Genomic DNA, 14,554 nt, shown 5'->3' with positions numbered 1-14,554 from the left:
GAAATACTGTTCCATTGCCACTGCTTGTAGTGGCTGCTGGAAGCAGAATCTGCTAATGCTCTTTCCATTACGAGGGTCTGGCGTTAGGTGCTGCACTAAGTGTTGGCAGCTTCGTATGAAACTGTCAAATGGGTGAGTTGGCAGAGAAGTTATTGTGTCTCTGTTGCTGGCACCGTGTGTTAAAAAAATTAGGGAGCGATCGTTGCATGATTTCGCACAGTAAGACTAGGACTTCAGTTGAAACTGTGCTACCCTTTTATACAGCATTAAGTTACTTGCTTGGAAGTATACAGTGGGTGGATGAAGTCACCTTAAGCTATCCAGGTTGCCTGGCCTGACCTTCTACAAGGCAGCAAAATAACTGCATAAGACTTTTTACAAGACCAGGATCCCTTTTTATTGCTGAAAACAAAAATGCTCATTACTTTTATGTAGTATTACCAAAGCCTCAATACTTCCTATAAATCCAGCCCGTTCTCCTAATAACTTAACTTAGCAATCTCTATATCCAGTTCTCTGCACTCTGCCCAACCAATTTCCCCTCATTTTTTTGAAAAGAAACACCTCCATGTGGACTGTCTCCCCTTACCTGGTAACCTCGCCTTTGTATTTTGTTTCTGTGTCCCCCATCTCCTCAAACTGGGCTATCTGGCCAGTCTTGGAGGTGGGCAGCAGCAGTGGTGTAGTGGTTAAGAGCAGATGTACTCTAATCTGGAGGAACCGGGTTTGATCCCCCACTCTGCCGCCTGAGCTGTGGAGGCTTATCTGGGGATCTCAGATTAGCCTGTACTCTCCAACACACGCCAGCTGGGTGACCTTGGGCTACTCACAGCTCTTCTGGTCTCTCTCAGCCCCACTTACCTCACAGGGTGTTTGTTGTGAGGGGGAAGAGAAAGGAGTTTGTAAGCCCCTTTGAGTCTCCTATAGGACAGAAAGGGGACATATAAATCCAACTCTTCTTCTTCTTCAATGGGGTGGGGGAGCAGTCCCTCTCTGGAGTTGATACACTCTTGCACTGGTGTGCAAGGGGCAAATGCACCTGTAGAGGAGTTACTTTCCTTGGTGGCCAGACCCAATATAGCTTTGCAGTGCTCCATCCGGAAGTCGCCGCCATTGCCCAGGCCTGCCATCGCAAAACACGGCGCCGGAGAGTGAGGCCAACCTGAATCAACCTTCACTACCCAACCAGGTCCCATGCACTGGCAGAGCTGCCAGCAGAGATATGCCGCAATTTTCGTTTTGGGGCTTGTTTGTTCTTTTAGCTTTTGTGGAGGGGTGGGGCAGCATCGACGCAAAGGGCAAATGTGCTGGCAGAGGGGGTACTTACCCCAGTGACTAGACCAAATATGGCTCTGCGGCGTCCAATCTAAAAGTCATCGCCATTGCCCGGGTCTGATGTGCTGCACTGGTGGGGCGCAAAATACTGCATTGGTGGGGCGGCACCGAAGCAGATCTCCACTGTTAACTTATTTTCTTCACAGCATTGGATGGTGTCCTAATAGTGGAGCAAAATTAACATCCTTAAGAGTCATTTTGGTTTTATTTTTTTAGATCTGTGAGAGTTGTCCATCATGCCCTCGAATCTTGGGATTAACAGCCTCCATTTTGAATGGGAAATGTGATCCATCAGAGTTAGAAGAAAAGATTCAAAAACTGGAGAAAATTCTAAAGAGCAGTGCTGAAACAGCAACTGATCTAGTGGTCTTGGACAGGTATGTTTTTGGAAAGGAAATTTGTATTTGCTGAATGTCATTTATTTAAAAAATGGGCTATCTGGGCTGTCTGATCCAGAAGGGTTCAACTCGTTTGCAAAAAAATATGTGTCATCTTTCCATGCAGACCATGTTGCCAACCATTCAGCCTAATTCTGCTACTTTCTTATGCTTTAATGTAAGCATCAGCTGTTAAACTGATGCTGGAGAGCCAGTGTGGTGTAGTGGTTAAGAGCAGGTGGATTCTAATCTGGAGAACTGGGTTTGATTCCCACCTGAGTGACAGAGGCTTATCTGGTGAACCAGATGTGTTTCCTGCTGGGTGACCTTGGGCTAGTCACAGTTCTTTGGAACTCTCTCAGCCCCACCTACCTCTCAAGGTGTCTATTGTGGGGGGAGGAAGGGAAAGGAGCTTGTAAGCCACGTTGAGTTACCTTACAGGAGGGTAAGGTGGGGTATAAATATGAAACTCTTCTTCTAAACATGCAGTTGACAAATACATTTGTTTTTCCTGCTAAAGGTATACTTCTCAGCCATGTGAGATTGTGGTAGATTGTGGACCATACACTGACAAAAGTGGTCTTTACGAAAGGCTGTTAACTGAGCTGGACGATGCACTCAGCTTTTTGAATGATTGCAACATAGCTATTCATTGTAGAGAGAGAGATTCTACTTTAATTTCTAAACAGGTAAGGATACACATTGATCATTTTGCTTAATTGTAATTTACTTCTCCTTAAAAAGGTTAGATCCACCCCCCTTCTCTGTCAAGCCTATAGAAAGCCTGACTCCTTCCACTTAGAAATACCATAAGTTTTCCTTTCATACCACATGGTGGCTTGTGCCCATTAGTAGCTAGTCAGTTTGAAAAATCAAAGTAAAGTCTCCGACTTCGGTAGATGAGACTTGAAATAATTAAAAAATGTGGAAGTTGGGACTTGTTTGTCAGATCATGGAAGCTCCTGAGGCATTTCTAGAGTCAGTACAGCCAGACGTCTGTTTCCTCAGTTACACCCTCTGGACGAAGACTTTGTGCACCATGCAATCTGTTCTTTAGCTTGCTCAGTCTGAAATTTATTTTACAGTATCTAAGAGGTATTCTAAGACATGAGCAACAGTTTGCAGCCAAGACTGTAATACAGACATTATCAGCACTTTTCCTAGCCTAGCAAGCAAACTAGGAAAATGGTGATTAATTTAGCCCTCAAGCCCATGGAAGGGTATTCCTTCTGCATGTAATATTTATATTCTTTGGAATGAATATATGAATAATATTCTTACATTATTCTCTGAGCGTATTAATACTTTTGGCTGGTTCACTCAGTGATATTCTAACAAGATTACTACTTATTAAACTAAAAGGAATGGAAGTTCGTTAAAAGTCACAAGAAGAAGAAACAGGCTTTAAAGGGACAGATGTTGAACTAGATCAGCACTATCTAACGTGTGTGGTGTTTTCATGGGACTGCTATATTCTTATAAAAGGGTTGTATTTGGTGTGTCTGTGCCAAACGCATATCAAGCTTTGCCTTGTTTCAAGACTAGAATTTCAGCATTCAGAACTTTCCACATGCTCGGTTGTATGGCCATTTGGATTTCTTTAGCAATAATAAAAGTGTCGATGCAATTCCACTTGAAATTATCCCTTTATAACTGGGGAATGTCAGAGGAGACCTGTGGCTCAGTGGCACAGCATCTGCTTGGCATAGAGAAGGTTCCATGTTCCATCCCTTGCATTTCCAGTTTAATATGCAAAGGACCAGGAAATAGATGATGTGAAAGACCTCCAACTGGAACCCTGGAGAGCTGCTGCCAGTCTGAGAAGACAAAAAGGTTGTGGTGGGGTTTCAGGCTGTGTGTCCGTGTTCCAGTAGCATTTTCTCCTGACGTTTTGCCTGCATCTGTGGTGAAGTGTCAGGAGAAAATGCTACTGGAATCTGACTTCTTCCTGGAAGCTCCTAACTCAGATGATTCAACCCGTGAAGCCTTTGACAAAACTGACTTCGATGGACCCCAGGTCTGATTCAGTATAAGGCAGCTTCGTGTATTCACGTTGTTTATGATTGCTTCTAAAATGAAATGTGTGGAGAACAGTAAATGCTGTCTTAATCCTTAATTTTGTCTACAAATAAAGTCAGTACTTTGTGCTTTCAGAACCATTGTTTTCCTTATATACTGCTTAAGGGACCCTGTAGAACAGTGGTTCTCAACCTTCCTAATGCTGCAACCCTTTAATACAGTTCCTCATGTTGTGATGACCCACAACCCTAACATTTATCCATTTTACAGATGGAGAACACTGATGCAGAGTCTTAGGCGACCCCTCTGAAAAGGTCGTTTGACCCCCAAAGAGGTCCCGACCCACACATTGAGAACCTCTGCTGTAGAAGTTGTGTGCATTACCGTGCTGAGCTAAACTGACAAAACTGCCTTTCGTTTGCAGATACTGTCTGACTGCCGAGCAGTGTTGCTTGTTCTGGGACCTTGGTGTGCGGATAAAGTAGCTGGCATGATGGTGAGAGAGCTGCAGAAGTACATTAAACATGAGCAAGAGGAGCTGCACCGGAAATTTTTATTGTTTACAGACACTTTCCTAAGGAAAATCCATGCACTCTGCGAAGAGCACTTCTCGCCTGCCTCACTTGACCTGAAATTTGTAACCCCGAAGGTCATAAAACTGCTTGAAATCCTGTGTAAATATAAACCCTATGAACGGCAGCAGTTTGAAAGCGTTGAATGGTATAATAATAGGAATCAGGATAATTACGTGTCTTGGAGTGATTCTGAGGATGAGGATGAGGATGAAGAAATTGAGGAGAAAGAGAAAACAGAGACAAACTTCCCTTCTCCCTTTACCAATATCTTATGTGGAATAATTTTTGTGGAAAGAAGATACACAGCGGTTGTTCTGAACAGGTATAATTAAATTGGAATATTAATAAAAGAAATGTTGGTTGCAGAAAATGCTCATCTGAAGTTGAAGGATTATATCTGAATAGTCAGTGTCCTCTCTTTTTCTTTTGCGGATGTATATTAACATATTTGGGACAAGAAAAAAAATATCCATAATATAGGGAATAGGCATTATAGAATCAGTATCTGTTAATACAGTGGGGTGGATCCTACACCTACCCACCACTCTTCTGAGCAGAGTTTATTTATTAAAATAGTTATACTCTGTCTTTTCTTTTGGCTCAAGTGTGACGTTTTGCTCTATTGAATCCAAATGTTACTTTAATATATATCCTAAGGCAGGGGTAGGGAACCTGCGGCTCTCCAGATGTTCAGGAACTACAATTCCCATCAGCCCCTTTCAGCATGGCCAATTGGCCATGCTGAAAGGGGCTGATGGGAATTGTAGTTCCTGAACATCTGGAGAGCCGCAGGTTCCCTACCCCTGTCCTAAGGTAAAGCATACCTCTGTAAAGCATTGTATGATCAAGATTGAATGGTTCTAGTAGGAGCAGTATGAATGGTTTTGACTGCAAGAGAAAGGTACAGGACGAATAGGAAGGAAAAGTTAATAGATATTTATATGATTAATATGGTGGCACATAAATAAAAGCAATTTGCTACTGTGTTTTTAAAATTCCCCCGGGATGGAGGTGTTCAGGAAGTCGATGCCATCTTGCTTCGTACACTGAGAAACCCAAGCCTCATCCTGATATGAATTTCAGGAACAAAAATGAATTGAAATAATGAATGTGTTATAATTATGATTATTGTTTGTTATTGTTGTCATTGTTGGATAATTATTATTGGATAATATTGAATTGTTATTATTGGATAATTGCATTTCTATGAAAATGAACTCAGGTACTGAAGTAATTAGTTTCTACGTGATTATTCACTATAAAAACTTCATAAAATTTAGGGAGGAAAGGAGGCTATAGGATTATGTTCCTTATTCTGGAAGGGGAGTTACACCTCACTTTTTCTTGGATGGAGCTTTACCCTAGAAGTGGAGAATTCGATAGCAGATGAGGGGAAATCTTGCTGTTTAATATTTTCAATTCCAGTAAGTGTCTCTTGTAAAACAGAACGTGTGAATTAGCCATCTCATTGGCTATCCAGCAGCAAACCATGTGAGAATACATATTTTGGCAATGGCAGTTGAAATGGAAAATCAGCTGCCTGCAAAGAGTGGAAGGAAAGAAAACCATCAGTCCTGCAGTTTATGTGCTTTCACTGGCAAGTCAAAGAGGCTCATCAGGTGAACAGACAGTGGCTCTTTCCTTGCCAATAATGGGAGGCTGCTTGTAATGGCTGCTGGAACCATAGGGCACTAAGATGGACAAGAATGCCAGTATGCTTGATTTCTGGTCTGAGAAAAATAACTAGGCTGTCAGGATCAGGATCTTGTTTCAGTGCATGGTGGGTTATATAACCCCTACAGGTCTGTTAAGACCATTATTGTGTCAGTCCTTGTTGAAAACAAAACTTGCTATCGATTTGGTACTCAGTGTTTAAAACAGTGCCTTCTGTAGTGAAAAAAAATGTAAAGCTTTCATTGCCAGTATCAGTTATAGTACTACTATAGTGTGTGTGTGCATGAACATGCATATGTGTATGTATACCTTATCAGTTTTTTAAAAAGAGTGACAAGGCTGCATGTGTCTCTGTAAAAACATACATAAATATACACACAAAATGAGTCGCCATGCCTCCGTAGCCAAATGAACTATTAGCATTTAATGTTTTCTCCACTGCATGTGACTTCTCAAATGCCTCCACTGTGTTTAGATTGATAAAAGAAGCTGGCAAGCAAGACCCGGAGCTGGCTTACATCAGCAGCAATTTTATAACTGGACATGGCATTGGAAAGAATCAGCCACGCAGCAAGCAGATGGAAGTAGAGTTTCGAAAGCAGGAAGAGGTAACTTTAATGAAAATAATTGTCCAAAAACACTGTGTTCCTCTTGCATTTGAAACCTCTGCCAAGTCTACAAAATTTCCTGGTTTGAGGGTTTTGCATAGTTGGTGAAACATTTATGTATTGATCAGCCTTCACGGAAGGCATGTGTTTAACTTTCTAAATCTAAGTATGCTTGCATTTTAAAAAATAACCAATAAAGCATTGTTTCGGCCAGTTGTTTCATTTGTATTGTTTGTGAAGTTGGCTAAATCTTACATACTTTCTGTGATAATTGTAGCTTTACTGATTATTTACTTAGGTTTATATTGAACATACTTCAGGGTAAAAATCTGTCCCTTTACCTTTAAACTTCAGCCATTTGTCAAATTGCTGCTTAATAGCCTGCTTCCAGTCTCTGATAGTTCACTGTAAATTTCCTTTTTCTATTTTTTAAAGTTTGGTGTTTGTGGTATCTCATTAGTAAATTTGTGGTGTCTTATTAGTAAATAATGAAAAATACCAAAATGTCACCACATTATAAAAATATCATTCAAATTTATCTGTACATTATTAGCATTAGTGCATACTTGGGTAGGGGTGCCACTCTGCTTTCATAGTGGGAGCATACTTCCTTTTGTGGAGGGATGGGACAGTGAGAGTACAGTGTGGAATATTTGGGCTAGAAAATAGCATTTGATATGTAATCATAGCTATTCATTGGTCAAATTTCAGGCATTCATTACCTATGTCACACAAGGAGGTTGTAGCAGTGTTTTGTACATTTTTTTATTGCTTCAACATGTCATGTTAGGAAAGATTGCAAAAATCTTACAACTCTTTAGTTTGGCTACATCGGAATGCTGGCTTGGTTTCTATATTATAATCAGTAAAGGAATCCCCCTGTGTAACTATTGTGTAATTAACTGACCCGTGAACAAGCAAAAGATGGAAATAAGATGAAAGCTTTTAGAGTCCTTTGTTAGTCCTTTGTGATTATAATTTGGTTTTTTATTGAGCATTGGTTTTTTTACTGGTTTATTTCTCAAATTGTGGGTTGTTTTCTTGACTTTTGAAACTACTTTTTATACTGTTTCTGTCAAGCTGATGATTTTGTAACTGCACTTAGAAAAAACTTCTCGATTACTTTTTGTAGGTACTTAGAAAATTTCGAGCCCACGAGACCAACTTGCTAATTGCAACTAGTATTGTAGAAGAGGGCGTTGACATCCCAAAATGCAATTTGGTGGTTCGTTTTGATTTGCCCACAGAATACCGTTCGTATGTGCAGTCCAAAGGAAGAGCCAGGGCACCTATCTCAAACTACATCATGTTAGCAGACTCAGACAAAATTAAAGGTTTTGAAGAAGATCTTAAAACCTACAAAGCAATTGAGAAGGTACGTAGGGGGAAAAAATATGCTGGGCCATTCATGAAATGCTCTTGTAGGTCTGTTAAATGACGAGAGTAACAAGGAAGGAAGGAGGGGATTCACCTGCTTTGCCCCAAACAAGAAAATGTCTTTTTAAAAGAAGCATGATGGACTCAGGAAAGAGTAGGACTGTGTGCCAGAGAGCTGGTAAGAACCCAGACTTAATACAGAAGGAGGTTTTGACAAGCGATGGAAGAAAGAGGCTGAGTCCAAAGGCTGGGGAATCGGTTCATGAGACCTGGAGTGAGGAAGACAGGCCAAAGTTGGAGGAGGTACAGGCCTGTCCACTGTACTACCTGGCTTGTTATACAGATGAAGAGCTACCGTGTTTCCCCGAAAATAAGACAGGGTCTTATATTAATTTTTGCTCCAAAAGATGCGTTAGGGCTTATTTTCAGGGGATGTCTTATTTTTCTCCATGATTTTGCGCCCCCCACGTGGCCAGATCTGCTGTGCTGGGGAATCTGTAACTAGGGCTTATTTTTGGAGTAGGGCTTATATTTCAAGCATCCTCCAAAAATCCAAAACATCATGCTAGGGCTTATTTTCAGGATAGGTCTTATTTTTGGGAGAAACAGGGTAGTTGGTAGCCCAGAAAAAAAGGTGGCCACTCCAATCTTTGCAGTTCAGTCAGTATTTTTTTTAAGTGAATGTGGAAGGTGGTTCCTAGGAGGCCTGAGTGTGGCCAAAGCATGCCAGGTAGATTGGCCTCAGGTCTGCATGTTATAAATATTACCTTAACTCCTTGTTATATTTTTATAATCGTGCTGGCCGCCATAGTGGTCTCATCATTTTGTCTTCCCCCAAGATTTTAAGGAACAAATGCTCAAAGTCCGTAGATACCAGTGAAACAGAAAGTGAACCAATTGTAGATGATGATGATGTCTTTCCACCATATGTTTTGAGACCAGAAGATGGCGGTCCAAAAGTTACAATAAACACTGCTATTGGACACATTAATAGGTATGCTTTTGATATCTTCCCTGAATTTCCTTTAAAATCTATACATCATAAACCAGATTATTTCCCATTTCAGCACTGTTTAGCAGCAAAAGTTAACTGCTCTCTATTAATGTATTGATGCATAAATCATGTAATGTTAGCAGTGGCTGCTAGCAGTGAGTAGTGGTCCACACACATGCTTGGAGGAGGAAAAATTGGTACAGGGACATTGTAGCAGAAGTAAGACCTATTTCTTACTCTGCTCTTCCACCTTCCTTTCAAAGTGGCCTGATAGTATTAAGCATGCACTGAACAGTGTGCCTCTGATTCAGAGTGGGTTGCTTGCTTTTCTGTATCACTTCATAGTGCACAACTGTTTTTATCATTTTCTCAATTGCTAATGAAATGTGCTAAAGAATACTGCCTATTGCAGCAAAACCAGAAAGTAACATCTAGTCCAGAAATGCTTCTTCCCCAGTAACAGTATTGTTCTAAGAAGGTGTGTACCTGTTATTACCAATCCCTGTGGGGGCTGCATTGATTTAAAAACATTGCATAAATATTGAAAGAGAGAATCTTATTGATGGATCAACCTCTACCTAGTCTAATCATGTAAATCAGCTGTACGACACTATTCTTAGATTAATTTATTCCCTCCCCAAATTTTGCATCTAACAGGTACTGTGCTAGATTGCCCAGTGACCCATTCACTCACCTGGCTCCTAAGTGCAAGACTAGAGAACTGCCTGATAACACTTTTTACTCCACACTTTATCTGCCTATCAATTCTCCTCTTCGAGCATCAATTGTTGTAAGTACTTTGCATTGTAAGTGTTTTTCGTTTGCACGGTTGTATTTATAATCTGAAGATGAATTTTCCATTTGTGCTCACTTTTTACAGTATTAGACTTTGCTGTAGCACTGGGCCTTCTGGTCTTCTTTGAGGAAACCTGATCCCATGGATCTCCAGAGGCTTCCATGTCCTAGTAGTGATATGCCAGGGGTGTCCAACTCTGGCGCTTCAGATGTTCATGGACTACAATTCCCATCAGCCCCTGGTGGCATGGCCAATTGATGGGAATTGTAGTCCATGAACAACTGAAGCGCCAGAGTTGGACATGCTTGTGATATGCGTTGCCATAGCCAGAGTTTGATTTGTCAAGAGGAACACAGGCAACAGTGCTCCAAACACTGAAATCCCTAGGGCACCAGAGAAGTCACGCGAGACTTCTTCTTCTCCATCCCTGCCAGGCAGGCAGGAAGACTCTGCAGTATGCTTCATTCTAAGCATCGTTCGATTTATTTCTAGGGTCCTCCAATGAGTTGCACGAGATTAGCGGAAAGAGTCGTGGCTCTTATTTGCTGTGAAAAATTGCATAAAATTGGTAAGTATCTTCAAAAGTAAAAAAATTATTAATTTAACTGTGAAAATATGAAGGAACGGTTCCAGTAGTGTAAAATTATGCCAAATCATTTATCAGTCATTTAAAAATAATTTAGTAATTATTTCACATGTACTCTAATCTGTATGGTTTAACAGTCCTTGTTACAAATAGTTAAATATCAGCTCCCTGGAATATTTCAAGTGGTCATGGATATCACAGTGGGAATGCTGGTGCAGTTTAGAGGGTTTTTTAAATCCTCAGTATTTGAAATTTGCCTGGTAATGTAACTTCTTTGTCCAAGGGGGATTGTTGGATTTGTCAAAGGCTGAACTCCTGTGTGCACTTACTTGTGAGTAAGTTTCAGTGAACTCAGGGACGCTTGCCTCGTAGTAAACATACATAGGATTGTCAAAGGCTTTCACTTCCAGAATCACTGGGGTGTTGCAGGGTTTCCGGGCTGTATGGCCATGTTCCAGTAGCATTTTCTCCTGACGTTTTGCCTGCATCTGTGGCTGGCATTTTCGGGTATTGTTTTCAGATACTTAGGATTACAGTCTGATGTCTAAACAATAACTTTTCAGCAAAACGATGGAAAGTGTGGTGGCTGATAGCCATACTAAAGAAACCGAGATTTATAAGCTTATTGCTTGATACATTTTAGGTGAACTGGATGACCATTTGATGCCTGTCGGAAAAGAGACAGTAAAATATGAGGAGGAACTGGATTTGCACGATGAAGAAGAAACCAATGTTCCAGGAAGGCCAGGCTCCACAAAACGAAGGCAATGCTACCCTAAAGCTGTTAGTATAGTTCTGTGGTCTCACTGCATTTGATTGTTACTATGGTAGTATAACCGTGTGTGTGTGAAGAGAGAGAGAGAGAGAGAGAAAATTCTGACTTTTATGGCAAAGGATGACATTAACAAACATGTTACTTGCCGCATTGAAACACTGTTGTTCCACATTTACCAATGAATGCGAGCCATTTTTAAATGCAGTTGTGTGGAAGAGAGAGAAATAGAATCCAGTGCTGGCACCCCTGCAATTCAGAAGATGTACATTCAAAGCAGGGAACATGCAGCAGTCATTTTTTTTATTGAAAGGGTTCTGTTGCAGACTAATAGTAAATGAAAGCTACATGGAAAAACCACATGGGAGTGGGAGCTGTAGTTAAAGAGGGGAACTGGGTGAAATTGAATGGGAAAGCCAGTTGAATCCAACCCTGCAAGAACAATCTGCTAAGTTCGCCACTGTGTCTCTTTCACTTGGCCTTCCTTCAATGGAGAAAGGCTTCCTTTGTTGGAGGAAAATGTGGAAGGGAGTTATGGGTTCCAATCCAAAATATTCCTTATTTGAACGTTTGTATGGGGTGTTTTATTGCCAGTCAGGCAAGGGCATGATAAAAATCTAAACTAAGCTAAACCTATTCTGATTTTTCCTTTTTAATGATAATTTCATAGTAAATCTTTTCAAATTGGAGCCAAAATATATTTACAATTAAAACAAACTTGTTAAATAGTTCTGTGCTGTCTTTGTAGATTCCAGAATGTTTGAGGAATAGCTATCCCAAACCAGATCAACCATGTTACCTTTATGTAATCGGAATGGTATTAACGACACCTCTACCTGATGAGCTCAACTTCAGGCGGCGAAAGCTTTATCCTCCTGAGGATACAACAAGATGCTTTGGAATACTGACAGCCAAACCTATACCTCAGGTAGCAAAATACATGTTTGCATACTGTATTATACATCAGATGTCCTACAGTCCCATCCAAAGGGGGAAACAAATCTGCTCATGGGAGCAGCACGAGGCCTCACCAGCGGATTTGCCCTCCGTGGGGCACTTGCCTTGGCAGAGGGGCAGTTCCCAGTGTGCAGCCACTGTGGTCCTCCCTGGCACTGGGACATGGCTCTGGATGCCACACCAATGTCCCAGAGCCCCTGCTGCCGCTGGTGTAGCAGGGGCAGGGGGGTGGCCAGGGGAGGAGCTGACATTAGCATTTCGCTGACGGCCTGGACTTATGCCACCAAAAAGGCGGTGTAAGTTCATTCAGCCCAATGGGGGCTTCTCAGCGGCAGGGAAGCTTTTTTACTGTTCAGGCTTCCCCACACTGCTGGGAAGCCTCCATTGGATCAGGGGGGCGGCACCACATCGGCACCGCAGCCCACCACCACTGGATGGAGCTGCCAGATTTATAAATGGGTGGGAGTGTCACAGAAATTAACCGTACCGCCATAAGCTGAGTTGTTACATTTTTAAATCCACTGAAGTCAAGGTCTTGCAAGGATATAACTTTGTATAGGATTTCCCTGTAATTCATGTACATGGAACAACCTTGACTGTTCTGTGTTTTTATTTCACTTTTCTATTGCAGTCAAGACAATAAGTATATTTTTTAAGATGAGTGTATTTTTTAAAAAGATCTTGTGGAAATTAGTCTAGAGAAATTTCCTGGCCTTTTGTGACTGCCTTATCTCTGTGTCACAATGTAGATTATTGGAACTTTAAAAAACGGTTTATGATATACTGTGGATTTTTATGTCTTCTTTGGTATAATTGACATTGTATCATTCACCTATAGTAAGCTTTTTGGGTCATAGCCATGGTTTTCCATTTGGCATGCTGTGATTTTCCTCAAAGGAAATGAACTGTCATCTGTTGCAGTGACAAAACTAAATATTGTCGTTGAGTGTTTGCTTTCAAGGCAAGTCCTGGTTTCACTAACTGACCATAGTTAACATCAACTATGATCAGAAACTTACATCTGAACAGAACCATTGTATAACTTGTTTTCAGCTAGCTTTCAGCCTGAACTAACTCTTGACCCATTGTTCCTTTGAGTTTCTAATTAATTGGAATAAATGACAGTAAATTTTGGCTGTTTGTGAAAGCGCGTGCCATTTCTCTACACCTTTCAATAATTGTTTTGAATTACAGTTTAACCATAGTCTATACTTGTGTCAGTGCTTTGCTGAAAACACATCAACTTCCTTTGGTTTGCTTTCTGCACTTAGATTCCTCACTTTCCTGTATACACTCGCTCGGGAGAGGTGACCATATCTATTGAGCTAAAGAAATCAGGTTTTACTTTATCTTTACAACTGCTCGAGTTGATCACGCGGCTTCACCAGTACATTTTCTCTCACATTCTTCGGCTTGAGAAACCTGCACTAGAATTTAGACCTACAGATGCTGATTCAGCCTACTGTGTTCTACCTCTTAATGTTGGTAAGGAGAAACTTTTTCTTTTCACGTGTATGGTTCTATTTATATGGGGGTTAAAGTTTGAGGGAAGGATGTCACAGTGTATACAATCTGTACCAGAAATAAGTACCTTGGAAGGTATGGTTGGCTTTATGGCAACATACTTACATAGCAACCGTTGCGTTAAGAATCTTAAAGCGCATTAGGGAAAGAGCATTCAGTTTTGAAACGTAATCAAATAAGTAAGAAGATCTTTCTTTGTTTAAGTTGATGGTTCCAGCACTTTGGATATTGATTTTAAATTTATGGAAGATATTGAAAAATCTGAAGCTCGTACAGGCATTCCCAGCACACAGTATACAAAAGAAACACCTTTTATTTTCAAATTAGAAGATTACCAGGATGCAGTTATCATTCCAAGGTGAGTACTTTGGGATCTGCATGTGTGTGTTTCTAACAAATATTGTTTGTGCATTGTCAAAGGCTTTCATGGCCAGAATCAACTGGCTGCTGTGGATTTTCTGGATTGTGTGGCCCTGGTCTGGTAGTTTAATTCCTAATATTTCTCCTGCATCTGTGGCTGACATTTTCAAGGCACGTCATGGTAAGATGTGCTTCTCTGCATAGCACAGTGTGGACTCCACAATATATCATTGAGAGAAACACATCTTACTGTGACATGCCTCTGAAGATGCAAGCCACAGATCCGGGCAAAATGTTAAGAGCTAAAACCACCAGACCAAGGCCACACAGCCTGGAAAAATCACAAAAGCCAAATATTGTTTGCTTGCTAACATGTCACAGATGCAAACATCAGAGTATGTGATCATCTGGTTTAGAGCTTTCTGGCTGTCTGATAGGGTGTTGTTGTTTTTTTTGACAAACTAAAAAAGAACAGTTCTTTTTGTAACAAGATACGCTCCTTCCTAGTAATTGCTCAGAATGAAATTATCACTACTCAGTGGGATTTTGTAGTGCAGTTTCCTTGCCTTTAAAATAGGTAACAAGAAGGCATGGAAGTTA

At 40.9% G+C, this 14,554-nt stretch overlaps 1 protein-coding gene across 1 annotated transcript in view; it reads left to right on the top strand.

Moving 5' to 3' along the window:
- Positions 1–14,554, top strand: part of DICER1 (dicer 1, ribonuclease III) — a 59,638-nt gene that overhangs the window by 25,287 nt on the left and 19,797 nt on the right. The window contains exons 8-19 of the mRNA XM_048485297.1: positions 1,552–1,712; positions 2,233–2,401; positions 4,156–4,628; positions 6,456–6,588; positions 7,721–7,963; positions 8,805–8,959; positions 9,617–9,749; positions 10,248–10,323; positions 10,985–11,124; positions 11,862–12,041; positions 13,342–13,555; positions 13,799–13,952. Coding sequence (XP_048341254.1) covers positions 1,552–1,712; positions 2,233–2,401; positions 4,156–4,628; positions 6,456–6,588; positions 7,721–7,963; positions 8,805–8,959; positions 9,617–9,749; positions 10,248–10,323; positions 10,985–11,124; positions 11,862–12,041; positions 13,342–13,555; positions 13,799–13,952 — 2,231 coding nt within the window. The remainder of the gene's footprint in view (positions 1–1,551; positions 1,713–2,232; positions 2,402–4,155; positions 4,629–6,455; positions 6,589–7,720; positions 7,964–8,804; positions 8,960–9,616; positions 9,750–10,247; positions 10,324–10,984; positions 11,125–11,861; positions 12,042–13,341; positions 13,556–13,798; positions 13,953–14,554) is intronic.

The sequence above is a fragment of the Sphaerodactylus townsendi genome, linkage group LG02, assembly GCF_021028975.2.
Source record: "Sphaerodactylus townsendi isolate TG3544 linkage group LG02, MPM_Stown_v2.3, whole genome shotgun sequence".
Classification (NCBI taxonomy): domain Eukaryota; kingdom Metazoa; phylum Chordata; class Lepidosauria; order Squamata; family Sphaerodactylidae; genus Sphaerodactylus; species Sphaerodactylus townsendi.
Note: the sequence above shows the minus strand (reverse complement) of the source record. Positions and strands in the feature narration are given on the sequence as shown.